Source organism: Gossypium hirsutum, chromosome A09 (assembly GCF_007990345.1).
Source record: "Gossypium hirsutum isolate 1008001.06 chromosome A09, Gossypium_hirsutum_v2.1, whole genome shotgun sequence".
In the NCBI taxonomy this organism is placed as follows: domain Eukaryota; kingdom Viridiplantae; phylum Streptophyta; class Magnoliopsida; order Malvales; family Malvaceae; genus Gossypium; species Gossypium hirsutum.
This window is the reverse complement of record NC_053432.1, coordinates 63,912,773-63,933,744: the sequence shown is the minus strand read 5'-3', so window position 1 is coordinate 63,933,744 and position 20,972 is coordinate 63,912,773. Positions and strand designations below refer to the sequence as shown.

The 20,972-nt window shown below is 32.3% G+C and overlaps 4 protein-coding genes across 4 annotated transcripts; 1 reads left to right on the top strand and 3 right to left on the bottom strand.

Annotated features, from left to right (window-relative positions):
- Positions 1 to 1,102: 1,102 nt before the first annotated feature.
- Positions 1,103 to 5,638, bottom strand: LOC107889066 (U-box domain-containing protein 44). Its single transcript, XM_016813366.2, has 5 exons — positions 4,902 to 5,638; positions 4,020 to 4,808; positions 3,228 to 3,534; positions 2,551 to 3,051; positions 1,103 to 2,398 (listed from the first exon to the last, which is right to left on the bottom strand). Exons 1-5 carry the CDS (start codon positions 5,334 to 5,336, stop codon positions 1,284 to 1,286), a joined length of 3,147 nt encoding a protein of 1,048 aa, XP_016668855.1. The 5' UTR covers positions 5,337 to 5,638; the 3' UTR covers positions 1,103 to 1,283.
- A 5,595-nt stretch (positions 5,639 to 11,233) lies between these two features.
- LOC107889068 (selT-like protein) lies at positions 11,234 to 12,725 on the top strand. Its single transcript, XM_016813368.2, has 4 exons — positions 11,234 to 11,559; positions 11,637 to 11,710; positions 11,817 to 12,135; positions 12,426 to 12,725. Exons 1-4 carry the CDS (start codon positions 11,254 to 11,256, stop codon positions 12,540 to 12,542), a joined length of 816 nt encoding a protein of 271 aa, XP_016668857.2. The 5' UTR covers positions 11,234 to 11,253; the 3' UTR covers positions 12,543 to 12,725.
- Positions 12,726 to 12,825: 100 nt separating this feature from the next.
- LOC107889067 (internal alternative NAD(P)H-ubiquinone oxidoreductase A1, mitochondrial) lies at positions 12,826 to 16,268 on the bottom strand. Its single transcript, XM_016813367.2, has 8 exons — positions 15,691 to 16,268; positions 14,611 to 14,824; positions 14,356 to 14,516; positions 14,202 to 14,267; positions 13,928 to 14,091; positions 13,678 to 13,792; positions 13,090 to 13,269; positions 12,826 to 13,010 (listed from the first exon to the last, which is right to left on the bottom strand). The coding sequence occupies exons 1-8, from the start codon at positions 16,114 to 16,116 to the stop codon at positions 12,858 to 12,860; spliced, it is 1,479 nt and encodes a 492-aa protein (XP_016668856.2). The 5' UTR covers positions 16,117 to 16,268; the 3' UTR covers positions 12,826 to 12,857.
- A 2,143-nt stretch (positions 16,269 to 18,411) lies between these two features.
- On the bottom strand, positions 18,412 to 20,211 carry LOC107890273 (protein PSY3). Its single transcript, XM_016814751.2, has 2 exons — positions 20,110 to 20,211; positions 18,412 to 18,707 (listed from the first exon to the last, which is right to left on the bottom strand). The coding sequence occupies exons 1-2, from the start codon at positions 20,198 to 20,200 to the stop codon at positions 18,565 to 18,567; spliced, it is 234 nt and encodes a 77-aa protein (XP_016670240.2). The 5' UTR covers positions 20,201 to 20,211; the 3' UTR covers positions 18,412 to 18,564.
- Positions 20,212 to 20,972: the final 761 nt, after the last annotated feature.

Below are 20,972 nucleotides of genomic sequence, written 5' to 3'. Positions count from 1 at the left end.
AAAATCACCCATTGTCCTCAAATTTCTTCTCTCCCTACACTCTCTTTTGTGTCTGAACTTTTCTTTTTCCTCTTTTTTGCAAAACCAATTTGTCACGGCTTAAATTATTGAATGGCTTCTTCTACTATAGTTTTGAAGACTAATTAATCTCACATTAAGTCATTTAAGTTTTGTTTTGATTAAAATTTTCTATATTTTGATTTATTACTATAAATATAAACTGTACCTCTATATATTTTTTCTAATGGACAAAAAAGTGAAAAATATAATAATCATATATGAATAAGAAAATTGTAAAAGTATCTTGGAGGCCCTGTACTAGAAATCAGATTATATTTTACCTCTCTATTTAAAATGGACAAATTAATCCTTATATATTAGATCAATTAGTAAATCGATCTGTTAAAAATTTCATCGGTTTCTATTAAAAAATTATAAATTTTACAAATTTGGTCTTGTTAAAAATGGGATAATGAGTATTTTGTTTTGCTACTATTAAAAACGAGAAAATTAGTCCTTATATGTTAGATCAAAGAGCAATTTAGTCTTTTTTTTATTAAAAATTTAATCCATTTATACGGTTAAAACTGGCATAATTAATAGAATAACCAGAGATTAACATGTGACATGCTACTTTTATCTCATGTTGATGTATAGAGATCAAATTTTAACTGTAGAAATAAATAAAAAAATTTAAAATGCAATTTGAATCCAAAAACAAGGACCCCATTACATCATGTATCATGTACATGTTCTTTGCAGTTTTCGTTCAGTTTTTTTTTTCCCTTGTTTTTGGAATATGCATCAACTTTGCTCTTCACGTTTGAAAATAGATAAGAGGCGCTTCATTTTGCTCTACTCGATGATGTATAGAAAATAAGGACGATGACGAGATTTCGGAGCTCAAGACATTTAGGAATGTGCAGGAAGCCAAGAACCAGGCTGTACAAAATTACTTGGTTTTAATGATATCCCCCATAAATTCAATTTATCTAAAGTAAACCATACTTGCTTTTCCCAACATGTTACTTTGCTTTTCAAAGATTGAGGCAGCATGTTGTCGACAAATCACATCGCAAGAAAATAAAGCAGCAAACAAGAGTGAACTAGGAAATCATACCGCCGAGCCAGAAACGAGGATGATGGATTATTCATTAATGATGAATAATATACAGGAATGAATACAAAATTTGGTGGCTGTGATGTGAATGCTGTACAAATTTGAAGCATTATACTGTGTCTACATAGAAAAACGAGGGATAATGAGTATTTTGTGTTGCTACTTACCTCCGCGCCCGAGAGTGACTAGAGGCTTTTCCGCTTACACCTGATATCTGTTTTAGGTTGGTAAGAGCATCCTGAGCATGTCTCTTTGCATTAGCATTTCCATGCTTAAAAGCTTCCACCAAAGCCCTAACCAGTGCCTGATTGAGGGAGTACTTATGGGCAGGGCCGTCCACTCTCAATGCCTTCTCTATCATCCAAAGTGCCTTCTCTTGAAGCACTCCAGGACGAATTTCGGTGAAAAGTTCGATGACAGCCATGATTACATCCTGCTTTTCTAGCTCATCCACGGATCTTTTGTAACCATTACCCGTATCTAACATAAGAGTTGAAAGTGCCTCAATTGCAGCTATTTGAACAAAGGTATCTTCATCGCGAAGGTGGTCAACCAAGGGTCTGATGCAATTGGATTTTAGTAAGCACAGTTGATTATTGTTTTCACATGGAGCATTGTGTATGGGACAAGTCGAAGGTTTTGGAGATGCCCTTACACACATGAATACCAAGGGAGCACAGAAACCTTGGGGAGGTGGTGGTTCCGAGTCTGCAGCTGCAACTGACCTTCCAGCTTCAGACAAGTTCTTCAATCCAACAGCAGCAAGCTGCCTCACTCTAGGTTTTGCAGGAAAACTCAGCTGCTCACAGAAAATGCTCATGATTTGATGCTCCTTGACCACACTAATGGTCTCTTGATCAAGGCTCCTTGTAAAGTGGAGCAATAGGCCTAATAGTCCTTCTGCCATGCTTGATATAGGCCGGGATGTTCTTCCATTCGAGATACCCTTCTGCTTTTTAAGAGTAATTATTGTCCATTTAACAAAGCCTGCCTCCATGATTGTTTTTACCTCATCTTCGGAGAGTGGAAGATTAGCAAGTATGCATGCAGCATCGGATTTCTCACTTTCTGTTGATTTGTCATCGAGTAATTTCTCCTTAAATAAGGAAAGCTTGTCAGAAAGTTTTAGCTCTTGAGCTAAATCATGACCAAACCTTTCCGCAAGTACTCTAGTAAGCTTAAAAGCATAAGTTCGGTGTTCAACCTCTGGGAATTCAAGAAACAGAATGATTGTTTTGATGCCATCCCCAGAATTTTGTATATGCATAGCTACTGACTCTGCAAGATCCAACATATTTGAATAAATAAACAAAAATTTATATATAAATAGAAGGATGATTTAAGCAAGTCTATGCACAATAAGTCCAAATTCCTTCAGAAATTTCTTCATAAGCAAAGAGATAATGATTTCATGTCGTCAAAAAGATCACCTGCAGCTTGCGGTGAGCTAGCCATTCCATATAGGATGCGGAGAATAGAAGCTTGACATTGGGAAGATGCAATGCGGAGAATAGAAGCTTGACATTGGGAAGATGCAACAAAAAGAAGTCTAACAAGACTAAAGACTACTGATTCTGACTGCATTGAATTCCCTTTCCTGTCAATTGAAGCCAGTTCCCAGTGCGCAGGATTTGATACTATGTTTGCAATTATTGATGCTGCAAGTTCTTTCCAATCTGGCGATGAACCTTCATCTTGTAAGAGAATAGCCACTAATGCAGGAAGAACAGCACAATCAACCAGAATGGTTGCATTGTCATCCAACCCTGACAGGTTATTTAAGGCTTGCAAGCTCGATGTTCTTCCTTTTGGTTTAGATAACAATTCAACTAGTGTTTGAGCACATTGCCTGGCAATTTGTTCTTTATTGTTATTTGTCAAGGTCATTCTCCCAATAATTGATGCCATCTGTATTTTAATATCATCAGGTCCTGTTCAAAGTAAAAGAAAATTTTCAAAATTGTATACCATCATAAGTTCTCTAGAAGTAAATGATAGAAAGAAAATTTCTCTGTTTTCTCCAAAACTGCAGTTACTTCCCAAATTTATATCCCCATTTCTATATCTATTGGATAACAAACATGAAATGATTTAGCATAAGAAATACCTTCACGCAGCCGACTAAGTAAGGGTTCAAATCTTCCTGCCGCTGCTAAATGCTGAACGCTATCTTCGGTTCTCCCCATTTGTGTCAACAGCTCCTCAGCCAAGTTGGCTACAGCAGGATGCTCCAAATTTCCTGCCATGCTTGAGAGAAGTACTAAGGCCCCTTTCTCTGATGCAATTCTCGTACAATAAGCTTCATCACTAGAAAACTCTAGTAATAACTTCACAGCATACTCCCTCTCTTTCTCTGAGCTTCCAGTAAGACTATGTATGGCCAGCCTAGTCATGCCTTCATCAAGCATTATTTTCTACAAATATTTCAACACAATATCAGTCAGTCGGAGACTAAACTCCATAAGCATTAAAGAACTTAATCTTTTTGAAGTAACATACCCTACATTGCGATGAATAATCATAAAACCTTTATAATAAAAAGGCAAGCAAATTTTCTTTTTCTTTTTGTTTTGAAAGAAACAGAAACTAAACTTTAGCTTGCAAATCCCAAAAACGAGATAAAGGAAAACATTTGGAAATTCAAATCAATAAGACATGTCTACTTCGGTATTTCCTCAATTATCTGAAATGCTACATACATCATCTTCATTTGTAAGAGTAACAAACCCATATCATTTGCAAAACACATAAGTCAACCAAGCATATAAGTCCTTATCTTAAATGTAAATAAGGAAAGCCTGACACAGCCAAATTCCAACTTTTTGGCTATCACATTCTAGTTTCTGCTCTCAACAAAGGTAACAAAAAAGTATGCAAGAGCATGTTATGAAGCACTAACCTTGCTTTCATCATCCTTTGCCATGGTAAGCAAAGTCATAAGAGCTTTACCTCTCAAAACAGTCCCAATACCATTTGTACGATTCTTTAGCAACTTAACAATCATCACAAGAACCCCACCATTCCTAACTCGAAACCTATTCGAAGGATACTCCTCTGATATCTTATAAACCACATCCAACACCCTCTCAACACCTTCGACGTCCACATTCTCCTTGCTTAGCTGCTCCACTGCACCCTTCACCAGAATCTCAATGTTCCTATTAACCCATTCCTCAATAGCACCCGCCAAACCGATATTCAGTTTCAACTCCAAAGACTTCAAAACCTGACCTGTTACCGGACAAGTTGGATCTCTTCCATCATCCAAACACCTCTCAAACCAATACTCAATTGCGGTTCTCTCATAAGTCTGTGATGACTCTAACACAACAGGTTCCTTCATAACTTCCTTAGTTAACGGGCACAAAAAGTTCTTAAACGGTAAAATGTGAGCTTCTTCTTCAAACTCACGGTCAACGCTTAACGTTGACAATCCAGGATCCACTGACCAGTTATCTAAGATCGTTTCTAAGGAAACTAAAATCCGCCTTGCGGAAACGGAATTAGAGTTTGCTAAATCCTCCTTTAACAATTTAACTTGATTTAGTAACTCGCGGTAATTATCAGAATCAATACCTAAACATCTCGCTAAATCCATTATAATCGCACTTTGAACTGCTTTACTTGTTTGCGTTCCTTCTCCTTCTTTTTGTAGCGTACGGTGAACTCTATCTTCATTTTCAGTAACCTGACATGAAAAAGAAACAAATTAGTCAAATTTAATGGAAAAAAAATGTATAATTGAAGAAAGAATGAAGTTTTCTTGGTGAGATATTTATACGGTGAAATGAGACTGTCTCAAGTCAAGGGTGAGATCGGAGATTTTTTTGCGGAGATCGGGGAGGTTATCGGAGAAGGAAGATTCGATCAAGGCGAGCCAGGAAGCGATGGCGGATGAATGTTGCTGGAGAGAAGAAGAGAGAGATTTGCAGTTGATGAGGACGAAGATCTTGCTTCGTTTACGGTAAGCCGACACCGTTTCGACGGCTTTGGAAAGATCCGAGGCGATTCCTTTGAGTGCAGTTTGAAGAGCCGGAGGGAGAGAGGCGGAGTTGAGGAAGTGGTGATGGTTGAGGATGAACTCGAGTCTGGAAGCGAAAGCTGTGAAGCGGCGGGGATTGTCGAAGGAATCGGAGGAAGAAGAAGTCAGTTCCGAGAGGGAACGGTGGATGGACTCCACAGCTGTGGATATCGTGGACGGTGGAGGTGACGCCATTTCACGTCGAGATTGACATTGAAGAAGTCAAGAGATTGATATTAGCTGAGGAGATTTGCATTTACAAAAGAAAAGAAAAAAGGAATTTAAATGTTACGAAAACAAAATTTGATTAGCTAAAAGGCTGAAGCTATCTTTTCTGTTATGGAAGTAAAGCGTTTTTCCACAGGAATTTTATTTTGGGGGGGGGAGATTAGTCAACGTTCGACGTTGGCGAACGCACACTTTCCATTCCCACTGTGAAATTATGATTGTACTTTTTATCTTGCAGTTCGTTGGAAGTTCAAACTCACTTTCACCCCAATCCATATAACCCTGTTTATATTCCGTTTATAAATAATTATCTTTTATACAATCTTCTAGTATTACACTCGCTCTACCTTACTAATAATAATATTTATATAGATTCAATTAAATAAAAAGAAAATTATTTATAAGTAAAATATCTTTAAATCATATAAAAAATTTAATATTTTAAAAATCTTATGGTTGAAATTCAAGTTGGAACATAAATATGTATTTTTAAATTTAATTTGATATAAATCCCATAAAACTCATATTAAAAAATTCATTAATAGAAATCAAAAGATATTTTAGATATTATCCCATTGTGCCGTGTCATGCTTAATTTTGTTATAATTATTTAAATGTGTGTATTATTTATTTTTGCGATGGTCTTTATAGATTTAACATTTTTAATTGTACCTTTCAATAACTGGTTTGACATTTTATTATTCAAACAATTGAAATATTTTAAGTAGAAGGTATCAAACACAAATCTGCCATACGCAATCTCTCCTTGAATTCGACCTGTGCTTATATGTTTGTTCATTTAAAAATAAATCAAAATAATATAGAGAAAAAATTTAACTCAAAATCGATATGATAATTATTAATTTAGAGTTGAAATTAATGTAACTAAATCCACGTAACAATTATCAATTTAATGATTCGAGATCTCATTAATTCTAAAACTCTTGAATATATTAATACCCACGTATATTAACTTTGCCATCCTTAAAAACACTCAAAAAGTCAACTAAAACTCTAAACTTAAATCACCTTTAAAAACCTTAAAACCCTCCCAAAAAAATACATAATTTTTTTTACAAGCCAAAAAGAGGTTGAATTTTATTAAAAATATATATAGTTGTAATTTATTTTAAATATAATTATTTTCTTTAATTATGTTTTGAAATTTTATTTTCAAGCTTGAAATACTTGAAGCGATAAGGTAAGTACCTATACAACCAATCTCAATTTAGTTTAAATTAAACTGTTTTTATTAAATAATATGTCCATTTTCATTTAAAAGTATGAATAAATTGTATGTTACTTATAACGTGATTATTATAAATATATAGTAATTAGTGAATAATGTAGGAATTTTGTTATTATATGTTTAAATAAAATAAATATTGTTATATACTCAAATTTAGCAAATATTGAAATAAATTTATTGGTATATAAATTTTTATATTTAATTTTTAAATTTATAGAAAATTTGGTTTAGGGTTTAGGGTTATTATGTTTTATAAAAAAAATGTGTATTATTGATTTGTAAATATTTAAGTAAAAATTGTGTGCAGTATGTTATGGATTTTGGAATTATGAAATATACGTTTATGGTTTAGGGTAAGGAAAATGAATTTTAAAAATTTTAGGCTTGTACCAAACAGGTTCTAGGTATGACATTAATTAGATTGAATCAGAACTACAGAATACGATAAATTATTTTACTAATTATGAGATTCTAAACATATATTTAAATTTTTATTAGATTAATTGACTAAATAAATTGACAGGGTATAGATCGCATCCCCATAAGCGGGGCCAAACTAATATTGATTTAAGGTCAATAGATAATCGAATTTGTGAACTCTAATAACTCCTAGTCTTTAATTTCCTTCACTTCACTTAACTCTCCTCTAACTAAAATTAACTTCTAACAAATTTAAAAACTCTATTAACTCCTTATTTTTTTTCCTTCACTTCACTAAACTCTCAAATTTTTTTTCAACAACTCTCTGTTTTCTTTTTTAAATTTATACAAATGGTCCCTAAAAAATTAGGATTTTTAAAGATCCCCCAAATTGACATGGCGGCTGCCGATTTGGGCTTCCTAGGCAACAGAGAATCTCTACCTCCTAAACTTACATGACAAAACATGAAAAATATCAAATCAGTATGATGATTTGTCTATTTGGGGTCCCAATAAATCAAATGCATCGATTTTAACCCCAAATCGATAGTTGTAATGTCGATTGGGGATTCAATTTTTCTCTCTCATCATTTTGATAAAAAATTCCAAATTATTTAAGTAAATAATTATTTTTTGTATTATTCTAAAAAAACTCAAAAAAATTTAATTAAAAAATTTATTTGTCAACTCATTTTTTAAAGTCAATTATTCCTCTTTTACTCATATTAGAGTTTGGGGTTTGCTCCATGTATAACTATTGGTTTGTTAACAATTATTTATAGGATTTTCTTTATGGTTGGTTAATATAATTTAAAGTTTTTTATTTAATATGCATATTGAAAATATAAAGTAAATTTGTTATTTTTTATATATACAACTCACATGCTTTTAGTAGGATCTTCAACTGTCACACTTATACACACCACATGCAAGTGATCCTTGTGACTCAAATTTAGGATGAGGTTCAAAGATTAACACTCAAGACGGATGAGCCAAATACTGAGGTTCAAGTTAATTAATCAAAATGTTGGGAGTTACACTAAAAGGGAAAAAAAACCATTTACAACTATTGTAATTAAGGTCATACATGACAATTGGTTATCTCTTTCATCACTTACATCAATAAATATTCAAAATTTTGGAAAGTATCAATCGCACACTATTTGCTAGCGAACATATTAGTAAGGTAACATTGAAATACCTTCAACATAATCTTCCATCTTTAACGAGAGACCCTTTCGTAGAGATTCCCAATGAATCTTAGTCGTTCGCTTACGTTGTTGAATGTCAAGCATGCACCAAAACATAATTAGGAACCAACTAAAGTTGATGAAAACTGAAAAAAAAATATACAGTGTGATTAATTGAAATTGACTAAAATTTCCAAGACTCTCTCTTACAAAGAAAGCACTTCCATCCATTTATAGTTAGAATTGAGAAATGAGAAAAGAAAATAGAAAAAAGGAGGAGGACAACGGTAAGGGAGGAAGGAAAGAAAGAAAAGAAAAACCAGATAAGTATAAAAGGAAGAAGATAGATGGAAAAGATGGTGAATGACAAGGAGCCACAAGCTAGAGGCCAACACCATCAGCACTGATGAAAAGGGTTAGGTTTATAAATTTTTAAAGTTAGGAGAGTTTTGGCTTTTCAAAGAGTTACGATAATTAGAATAGTGTCTCGAGAAAATCTGCCAATTGTCTCTAGACATACTGTAAAATGCCTTAAGATAGGCAGCTCTTAAAGCAAATTTTTGCTTTGAAGTTTTTATGTCTCGAGACATATAGACGTGAGACTTCTAGACTTGCATACCAAGTTTCCTAAAAAAACATTTTAAACACTTTAGAACACTTTGGTATTAATCCAAAAACATTTAGATAAATTAAAACAAATTTAAAACATATCTTTTAGTATTTTGCAGGTCTTTAAAAATGTTTGAAGATATTTGATAAAATTTTCAATCATATTTTCGTCAAATGATTTAGGACATATAATACCTATAAAATTTATCTTAAATGTTGTTATATTAAAAGTTTGGGACATCAAAACTAACAATTACTTAGTAAAATAAAATCAAATTAGTTTGCATTGCTTCGACAACGTAATGTGACACCACACATTCAAATCTATTGATTGGATCGGGTGTGGACTGTCACATAACTAATGTCACCTCCCCATATTTGAATTTCTTTCCTCATAAGACACACATCTCTTCCTTTTAGAATGCCTTTTCATATCCAAGAATCTGCTAGTCTTATTTCAACCCTTAGGAAATACTTGTTACTATAGTACTTTGCTTGAAATGACCTAGTTAGGATGAAGTCTTGTTTTGTCATGTGTCATGCTTGCTTAGTTAGCAAAGGTTCATTCATAAAACTCACCATTTAATTCCTAGCCCCTTCGTTTTTTCTGTGTGCAAAAGAGTCTCCAATTGCAGAGACGTGGATTCCTTTCTCTTGTCTTATGCCTCCACCAAAAGGCTCTAGCAGTCTATAATAAATTTTATTGCAGAAATATTGTGGAGCCTTGAAGCAAGAGAACATATAAACCATTATAAACACTAGAGTCGATTTGATTGATGTTAGCATTCCTCCTTTTGCCAAGCATTTTGCTTCCTAAAGTGCTAGTTTGTTCTGAGTTTTATCAAAAAATCCCTGGAATTTTTTCTTTTTTGTTTGTTTTGAATTAAACTAAATTCTGTTGAGATCTAATGCCCTTAATGTAGTGGTATTATCAAATGTACTAGTAATTCTTTAAAGAAATTGGTTTAATAAAATTGCATCATTCTCATTAATATCTTTCATATAATGTCTTTTAACTGTTTTTGCACGCAAAACAAAATAGAAATAAATTTTAACTTATTGATTATTTAATTTTTAACTAATATTACCAAAACAAAATCAAATGATAATGTTAGTGATTAAATTGAAAATTTCATAGTTGAGTGACCAATACAAAAATACGCTAATGATTAAGTGGCTAATTGTATAGTTTACTCTTATTATTATATTTAAATTGCTAAATAAGTTAATATATTTTAATTGTGTTCAACAATTTAAAGAAAAGAATAATAATTTATACTAATTACAATAATTAAAAACGCTTTATTTTATCCTTAAAAAACACATTGTTTTAAAAGTTAATTAAAAAATTAAAAACCTAGATCACGTGAAACACATGAGATATTAGAAACTACTTTTATATAAAAAATACAAAAAGGTAAAATGTCCTCGTAATAAAACAATTTACTTCATAAAAAGTATGCATTTTTAGTCATTTCACAATTAAATTGAACTCGATTAATATATCAACTTATTTAAAAAGTTAAACTTTTAAATAACAATATAAATATAAAATAAATGACTAAATAGAAATTAATGTTAACAACATAAGAGAGCAGTGGTGAAAATTCATTGTTAACACCTTCAATTATTACAATTCAAACTCAATGAATATAGCGGTTCTCGAATTTGTAACTTTTTTTGTATCAAATAAAAAAATATATTTAATTCTTAATAAAAATGCTACTATATTCTCTCTCTCTTTTTGAGTAAACTACTCGAGTAATCATTCAACTATTAGTAAATTTTTTTTTGTTACTCAATTGTGAAAAGTTATAAAATAGTTACTTAACACTTCGGTTTTGTTTTGTTTTTTGTCATCAAATATTAAATGACTAATGAGAAGATGATATGACAACTTTAGAAGTTGATATAATAGCAACTTTAACCCTCAACATTAATACATTGTATCAATTTAGTCTTAATTTTAAATATTTAACACTTAATATTTACACAACGTAATTTGCTTCTTTTTTGTGTATTATTTGTTTGTTTGTGACATTAAGAGTTAATTTTTAAAAAAATCGAAAAAATATTAAAACCATTATATTAGATTTTGTCGTGTTTTCAATTTTTTAAAAATATTTTTAATCAAATTTAATTAATAATTTTTTTTCTTTTAGCTATTTGAATAAAATGGTCATAAAGAAAAACAAAATTGTAAACAAATCAACACGTGTAATATTGATGGTTAAATTTTTTTAAAATTAACACTAAATTAACACAATAAATAAATATTAAAAATTAAAATTAAAATTATTTCGCGGTCGCATTATTGTCAAGTGACAAAAAATAATGACAACTAATTATTTTGTAATTTTTAAAATAAAAAATTACTTGGAATACACGTGTAGTTACAAATTTTTCTCTCGAGAAAATGCTATTAAATTCGTTGTTTATTTACTTCCCCAAGCATTGTTTTCTCTTTTTAGACCTTTTATTTTCTTCCACTCTCGAGGGTTTCCTCAAGTTCCCATCTTTCTTTGGCTTTCGCATCAGCTCCATGGATCGGGCGCAGCTCCTCCTCGTAGGATTACCTCTCTTCCTCTTCGCCACTGATCTCCTCAGCCTCTTCACTCCTCCGCCCCCAAAGCCGCCGTCCCATCACCATCACCATCACCACCATCATCCCCACCTACCCAAACCTCCACTCAATCCTGAAACCCTAGATATTTCTTTACAGGTAACTTTAATCATTCATCCATTATTTTAATTGAATTTCTTATTCAATTTATCCCCTCTTCTTTTCTTCCTTCGAAGAAACCCAGCGCTAGTGGAGGAATCGGCTATGGCAGCACGGTGAATATCAATTTCTGCGCTTCATGCTCTTACAGGTTCTATTTGATTTTTTTTCTTCTGATGCTTTCCTTTTATTTGGATTTTATAGTTGATATTTTTCCTAAAGTGACAATTGAACATGTAATTGATGAAAATTTGCAGGGGAAATGCTGTGACAATGAAGAAGATGTTAGAAGCCCAGTTTCCTGGAATTGATGTAATCCTTGATAACTATCCACCATCATTGCCGAAACGTTTGCTTTCGAAAGTGGTTCCAGTTTTCCAATTTGGAGTTATAGGGATTATGATGGCAGGTGAACAGATTTTTCCTATGATTGGGATCACGACACCACCGCCGTGGTATTATTCCTTGCGTGCAAACAGGTTCGGGTCCATTGCAACTGCTTGGCTTCTTGGGAATGTAATGCAGTCTTTTCTGCAAAGCTCCGGTGCTTTCGAGGTTTACTGCAATGATGAATTGGTTAGTGACCCTTCTGCTATATATGTGTGTGTCCTGAGCAGTTGAGAAACCAAAACTCAATTTCTTATTGTTTATTGATTGATGGAGTTGTTTTAGCTGCTTAGTAAACCTTTGATTCGATTCTGATATTAGTATGAGTTCTGTCCTGATCTAAATGTTTTGTTTGAATACCCTATAATATAAAGACCAAAGTGGTGTTGAATCTCCACTTATTTTCTTTTTGGTTACATTTAAAATTGCAGGAATTGGTGTTTCTAGTTGCTTACCTTGTTTACTTGCTGAATTTATAGGTTTTCTCTAAGCTTAAGGAGGGAAGGTTTCCTGGAGAGATTGAGTTGAAAGATATTATCGCCAAAACATTGGCTAATTCAAGAGTGACTGGCAACCTTGGAGTAGTGTTTTCTTAGTTCTGTTGGATTGAAAGCACTCGATCATAAAAGTACAAGGTCCAGGTTTCTCTTTTGTTATTACTTAGATTACTGTAGTGAAAGCATGTAAAAACACGGGTTCAGGTTTTACCTTGTGTATCTGAACTTTTCGTTGCACTTATATAAGCCACTTTATTCTAACAAACATTGTTATTCTTAGTACTTGATAGTTTTCCAATTTGGTCAAGTTTTATTTTAGTATTTTGTTAAACATAGAAGTTAAATAGTATTACTTATGGAATAGGATGAAAGTATTTGGATCTAAAACCCGGTAAAATTTGACTCTTGTTGAATCTATAATCTGCTAATGTCACGACCAAATACAGAAGTTGTAAGCCAGTTAATAACTACATAGAATCTGTTCCTCCAGCTAACGACCCGTGTTAGATATGCTGAGCGCCATATAAACCAGCTGAAAATTCCTGCTAGGGATACGCCTTTTGTCTCCTATAAAAACAATCAAAGATGCCTCACAAATCATCCGAACTAATAGTTCTCAAATGTGAAAAATCAATAAATAAATCACCTTGCTCTGTCTTAGGTCAACAAGAGCCTTGAATCTGCCAACGGTAGCCATGCTTCCTAGATGCTTGTACTCGAATGGATCCCCAAAGTCTAATGCCTTAGCACGGTTAGCATGTCCTCCACCTTCTTTACCAATTTTGTTCAGTAGGTCTGCCAGATATTTTCCCTGTCTTTCAGCAACCTGTTCATGAAAGAAACATTAGCACCCCAGTTTTGGAAGCCACAAATCCATACACCGTCGGGTCTGAAAACCTAGCAAGAAGGCTCACCATAGTGCTTTTGACTCCAATAGGCTAAATACATGACTTGGTATTATCATGTATTCTGTTATACCCGAATTTTGGATGGAAACTGGACAGAGTAGCTTAAATTAAACACTGTTGAGAAGAACGAAACCTAAATCTGTTCCTTTTCAGGACATGAACAATTAAAGGTAGGTCGACTTATATTATAGTTAGCCATTGTTATGAATCCATGTAGCAACAGAGAGGCAGGTGATTCATGATGAACACCCAAGTCTAGTTTTTATTAGAACCGGTTGATATTACGTAAAGCAGAAAAATAGTTGAATCATAGCTTAGAAAAGTACCTGTGCTAACGCAGGAAGAACTGGTTTACCCGTACTCTCCAGAAACCCACTGCAGTCGCCAATTGAAAACACATCTTGGGCAGTAGGAACTCGAAGCCACTCATCAATACCGATCCTGTTAGTCATACAATTAAGATCAACCCATAGTAAAAGCTTCGCAAAGCATTGATGCAAACCATGAAAACCAAATCTATGTTCACTTTTTCATCTGGTATCAGACTCGGGAACTATACAATAGATTTGGTCTTACCTTCCACCAGGAGATTTGGGAAGTCCTAGAGAGTTTACAAAAGGAGAAGGACCAACACCAGTTGACCATACTAGCAATCCGTAAGGAACCTCCGAACCATCACTAAGGATTACATTTTCAGGTCTAACATCCTTTACAGTCCCACGAACTAGACGTACTCCTGACTGAGAAAAACTACTGAATTAAACCGAGGAAAGATTAAAATGAGAAAATTCCCTTGAACAGGTAAGGGGAAAAGGATCATCTTTGCATCAATCAATTCTTATCTTTTCACCTTTGTTAACTGCTTAATTGCGTAGTGACGAAGGCGATCATCGAAGGAAGACAGAATGTCATTTGCCTGGCAAAACAAAAAAGAGTAATTCTGTATTACAATGGAAAAATCACCAACTTCAGACAAGACTTGAATAACTTGGATGGTGACTAACCTCTATCAGTGTTACATGGATATAATCTTTTACATGTGTGTATCTTTGGTGAACATCGCTCCTAATAAAATCACTAAGTTCACCACTAAACTCAACCCCTGTAGGACCACCTCCCACAACCACACAATGCAGCAATCGACGTTTCTCTTCTTCAGAAATCCCTGCCTCAACACCCAACTAGTAAGCCAAAACATCTCTAATCACAGCTTTGAGTTATATTTGTTTTCACCATAGAAAGTTAAAACAACTAGTTACCAGGCACATCGGATAGCATCAAGTTCAGAAGTAGCTTCCTGCGAATTGCCTGAGCATGGTGAACTTCGCGTAAAAAAACCGCATGCTCTTTTACGCCATGGATTCCAAACGTAGATGCTTGTGCCCCTGATGCAATAACCAATTTATCATATGAAATCTTAAACTTCCATGCCTCCAATGTTTGATCTCCTTCAGTCACTGTCTCACAATGCACCTTCAATGCCCGACCCAAATGTTCCATGATTAAGCCATTGAAATACCCAACATTTTACAACGTTTCATATAATTTGTACTACTTTTCTTTTCCAACGAAGAACAATAAAAGGGAAAATATTTTATCATTCAACTTGGTATTCCGATGCTGCCATCAATATCTTGGAATAAGATCCGCTCATATATAAAATATATTGTCACAATACTATTCTCAAATAATTGTCTGTAAAAATGAACTAAATTATATATGGTTCAACTCATAACGGTATCTTAAAATTTCAAGTCATCAAATTCAATTCTTCATTTCAAAGTCAATATTTTCCCATTTCAATCTTCCAATTAGGGCATAAATGAGATGTTTATGTTCATAAGTTAATTGAGTCTTACTCGAAAAATATTTGAATTTGATTCGGCAATTTTTAAAGCATATAAGCTATTGAACAAGTTGAGTTTAAGTAAGCTAATATTAGATTTGAGCAACTTGCGAGCTTAATGGAGTTTTTTTTATATGTTTATGATTTATCTTTAATGTTAAACTATTATTTTATTGTTTACATGTATACACTTAGAACCAAAGTTTAAATTTGTTATTTTACCATTAAAAAAATTATATATGAAAAAAGTTTACACTTGAGGTTGAGTTTATAAATTATGTAGACAAACCTAATTAAGTCAAGCTTAAATAGTACATTTTACTTTGAGTCAAGCTTAAGCATCTATAATGATATCTAATCAAGCTTGACTTGAGTTTTGAGTTTGAACTCCTCGTTGTTAGAGCTCAGCTCGACTCAAATACAATCCCACTTCCAGTAAAAGGGAATAGGAACTATTTTAACCCAATAAAAGGCAACATTTTGTTTCACATACCTCATGGTTCTCAGTGTTGACAGCTGTACAATTAGCAAGAAAAAAATAGGAGCCAGGTGCTGAAGAAATGGAGGGTTGAATCCTGGAAATGGGTTCAGCGACGGACCTGAACTCGAGAGTCCCAACACAAGTGGAAGCCAAGAGGGGAGTAAACACCATATGATTCCTAGGTGAAACGCAAACGATGTCATACAGCTTGGGGTCCAAGCCTTTCATTAGCCTGGAACCTGCCCAACCTGAGCCTAACACTACCACCCTTGGTTTCTCATCTGCTTTGGTGGGTCCAAGACCTGAAGGTTGAGCCGCAACTGGGGGTTGGTTGGCGGTGCTGAAATGGGATAAAGAAGTTAGTATAAGGTTAGTGGTGATGGGGCTCTTAGCTTTGGTAGCTGTCGAGATTTTGATGAAATTCCTACACCAAAACATGGCTGATTGATTATCACTGTTTCATAATTTCATTTTCTTTAAAAATGTTAAAAAGATTTGTTGGGGGCATTAAAGATGGGTTTTTCAAGGTCCAAAGATTGTGGATATATTTCAGATTTTCTGCGGAATTTATGAGTCTCAGAATTTTGAGTAAGATTTTTGTTCCACAAAAATAGGATTTACTAATGTGATGGGTTTGTGCCACGTGTCAATTGGCTAAACTTATCTTACAAAAAGGCAAAATTTTATTACTGAATTTTGTAAGAATAAATGCATTCATGCGAATTAATAAGATAATTATATTGGGAGCGATGAGATGACTGCAGTTTTTGATGAATAAAAAACTGGACAATAATCAGATTAGTGATCCAGAAATTGTAACCGAAGTTAAACCGGACAATAACCACTTTAATTAACTTATTATTTAATTATAATTGGTTACTAAATAATATGTATTCTATTTGTTTTAATTTTTTTTACCTTAATGTTTTTTTTTCATCGTTTTTAACTATTAAATTTATTTTTTTACCATTTTATCAAATTTTTTATTCTTATATATTTTTAAAAAAATTTAGAATTTAGTGTTTATACTTTTATTTTTTAAAATAGTTTTTTTACTATTTAGATTCCAATATTTAGATTCAGTTGTTAATACAGTTAAATTTTTTATTATTGTTAAATTCATATTAATTATAGCATATATATATTTTTTAAAAATTATATGACTACTAAATATTTTTCTTTTATTCCAAAAAGATAAATGCATTGCCACTAGGCCATAAACATCATATCTCTACCCATACCAGCATTTGTTAGAGCATACACAAAAGAATTAGTCTTACGAAGGACATGAACAAAGCACACCATCCTAAGATTAATTTTTGGAACCTAAAAATTAAAAAAAAAAAAGAGTTCATTAGAATTTTTTTTAAAACAATTGTGGTTCTAATTAAAAATTTTAAATTTTTTTGAGATTAATGAAAATTTTTAAATATTTTAAGTGAGTTTAATTAATTTTTAAAAAAAAATTAAAACCTATAATGAGAATTTTTAAATATTTAAAAAAATCTAATTGAAATTTTCTAAAAATTTAAAAAAAAATCATAATTTCTTAAAAAATTTTGGAACCAAGGATTTCTAGGCCCTTTAAACGGTCTGCCTCTCCACACCTTCCCAAACATCAAAATCAGATGATGAATACTATTGAACAACTCCCTAAATTTTCAAGTAGGGGTGAAGATAGGAAATTTTTTTGGGACAAAATTAAATTATATATTTTTATAATAGTAAACATGTAATTTTATCATTTTAATAGTCTATGTTTTTATAACTTTCAAAGGATTAAATTAAATTTTTATCATTTTTGAAGGGTTAAAGTACACTTTTATTATTACTAATTTAAAATTTTATAAATTATATAGAGAACTAAATAAAAGAAATTTCCGACCCTATCAGCTCCTCTTATCCAAGGTTGGTTATGAAGCAAGGAAACCCACACAAAAATAGTGGCGGAGTTAGATTAGATTATGAGTTTAAATTTGGAAACCATATTTAATAGTGAAATTTTAACAAAGTTTGAATGGAAAGGAGGTAAGAATAAGGGCACCACCTCTATTGGGTAATTTCTAAGAACACCTCTGCATCTGGTAGGTGCTCTTGCAAAGCCATGAACATTAAATTAAAAATATCCAAGATCAAAAGGAGACCAAAAGAAGATTATAGTGCCACCTACATGATTACACCTTCAAGAGGGCAATAAACCCACATAAAAATGCTTCTCGAATTAGTAATAAACCCACCCTACGTATCCACACAAATCAGGAGCAAATCTCAACTCCAATCCCTATTTCTGAAAATTTATTTTCAGACCAATTCAAAACTTTATCACATTTTCTCCATCTCCTCCCCTGCTTCCATAAAAAGAACTGAAAATGGGAAAGAAAGACCCCACTTTCCTCACCTTCAATACCTCTAGGATCACCTTTCTTAACTGCTTTCTCAATCATGAGATGAAAGACCAATAATGGGTCACCATAGAAAATTCACGCCACGGAAGCCATGTACCAAGATCCAACAATGCCACCTTCCCTATAACCCCATCAACTCTAAAATTCTTCCTAGAAAATCCTACCAAATTCGGTCGTATGCCTTTCTCGAAGAATTGTTATAAATCCTACAACCTTCTTTTCTTTCTATGCAACTTTGACTGAGCTATTTGGATTTGAATATAAGATCAACTTTGTGAAAATTATAATCGAAAAAAGTAACGGGTTTATTGTTCATTCACACTTTTCCTTTGCTTGAAAATGGTAGATTTTTCTAGATTAGTTGATAAATAAATTAAAAATCATGAAAACACTTGATGGACATTAAAGTTTTAGAGAAATACAATTGCCATCTTTATTTGACATATATAGCACAAGAATATATATATATATATTCAGCCTCTCAGCCTCCACGACCACCACCGTTGCTGCCACTGCCTCTAGCCCTTGAAGGAGGATCATGGCCACGATTCGCTGTTGGTTCTTCGTAATCGTCCACGCTTGCCATTAGAGACCTTCCTTCTATTGCCAATACAATCTCGTCCCCTACATTATTACCAAAACCATGCAACAATTATTAGTGTTTAATTAAAGAGGAGTATTTGGTAGTATACTTATTTTTTTATTCTATAAACAGCCTTAAAATTTATATGTTTCTTTTTTAAAAAATATTTTATTATACCATTATAAGACACGAGAAAGGATGGTATCACTTTCTAATTATTTAATGATATTTTAATAATTTTTTTCATGTCATTGATATATAATTTTAGTAATTTTTGTAAGCAGAACTCTGAACCCTGAACCCCGAACCCCGGACCTTGAACTCGAACTTTGAACCCCAAACCCTGAACTTGGAACATTAAACTTGAATCCTGAACCAAAATGTCAAGTTTAGGGTTGGATTCAGAGTTTAAGTTAAAAAATTACCAAATTTATGTACTAATAGCATAGAAAAAATTATTAAAATGTTATTAAATAATTAAAAATAAATACAAGATAATGTCGCACTCCTATTTCATATAAAACTTTCTCATGTATATAATTATAACATCTTATAGTACAAACACTATTTTTTTAGAATTTTAATCTTCCCTATGCCCACATGAGAGCTTATATGTCTAAACTCCACAATCTTCAATAATCTATCAATACCGTCAAAATACAATCAGTTGGCCTAATAAAAGAGTTACATTAAATATAATACCTGACATATTTGTTCATTAATTTCAAAGCATAAAATAATCTTATTAAAAAAACCATCCTTAAAACAGTCTTTAACAAATACATCCAAAGAAAAACTTTTATAAATTAATACAACTACGGGTCAACCAATCCAAAATGATCATGGGAAGTATAAAACCCAAATTTAGCTTTAAAAAATATGTGTCGGCAATTAGTTTGTCTTTAATTATCAAACATGAAGTGTTAATATCACAAACTGGCCCAATATTTTAAACTCTAAATCATTACAATAAATGAAAACCTGCATTGGCTAACAACCAGGTTGTCCCTATCCAAAAGTTATAAATATATTTATTTGTATAGATAGAAGCAAAGTATGCAGGAAACAACTGGATTGTTGCACGCACTACAACGATTTTAACCTTTTTTTTTTTTTAAGTCGAATATCCCAAACAACCCATTTTTGTAAAATATATGTTCACATAGGTTTTTATTCATTAATGATGAATATAGATGAACACATTATCAGTATGAATCTTTAAGGAAAAAGGATTATGAAGCATTGAACCTGAAAAAGATGTGAATTGAATATTTAAATATAAGTCTTTTTCCATGTTTATTTTATATTTATTGAACGAAAATAGGATACAAAATGGTTTTCATGCATGCAAAACATATATATATATATATCTGTAGTTTTGGTATGTTTTGTGATGCTATATATCTATATGTGTGCGTATAGAAATGAAGAAGAGAAACATACCTGAAAGAGAAATGATGTTACGAGATGAGGAAATGATGATCAAGTTAAACAAAATGAAGATGCAAAGCTTAACCCCAATACCCATTTGCATTTTTCTTGGATGAAACTGAACTGTAGGGTTAGCGAAAGCCCCATTTATAGACAACAAAAGGTTTTATGTTTGTATGACACGTGGCAAATGGGTTTGGAAGGTTGAGAGTTGAGTTGACTTTTGTTATTGTCCTGGATGTGATGTCAACTCATGATTATATAGAGCTGTTATGGGATTGGATCTTAGCCGTTCGTTGACATGAATGTGGTTGTCACTTCATTTATCAGAAAACAAATAAAAAAAAATACAATTTCTGTGCTAAATTCGTAGTCCTTGTTTCAGCAATTTAAAAGTCTCTTGTTAGACTCCAATTTTCTGGATTCACACGTTATTGATGTAACTTATTTTCCCTAATTTGATTAATTAGTTCTGTGTATATTTAAAAAATTATTTATATGTTTGTGTTTTTAAATAAATTTATAAATAATAATCAATTATTACTAAAACCAACATAATACATAGTATAATAAATTGAAATTTAAAATATATTCAAACTTAAATCAACAAAAAAAAATTGTCTAAAATAATTTAAAAGAAAATTTACCTATAATCATTATACTCAAATCCTCAATCTTACTAACACAGCCGTCAATATATATATTAAAAGTTCAATTTTGTATAATGCAATGGGATATCACTTGATGGCACAGTTATTCTTACTTTCTTGCAACCTACCTGTGTACTGTATTTTCTAATATTCGGGTTTGAAAAAAAAATGTCAATCAGTAATAATGAAGTAAATAAGTGTTGTTGAGACTTCAGTCACAAATTA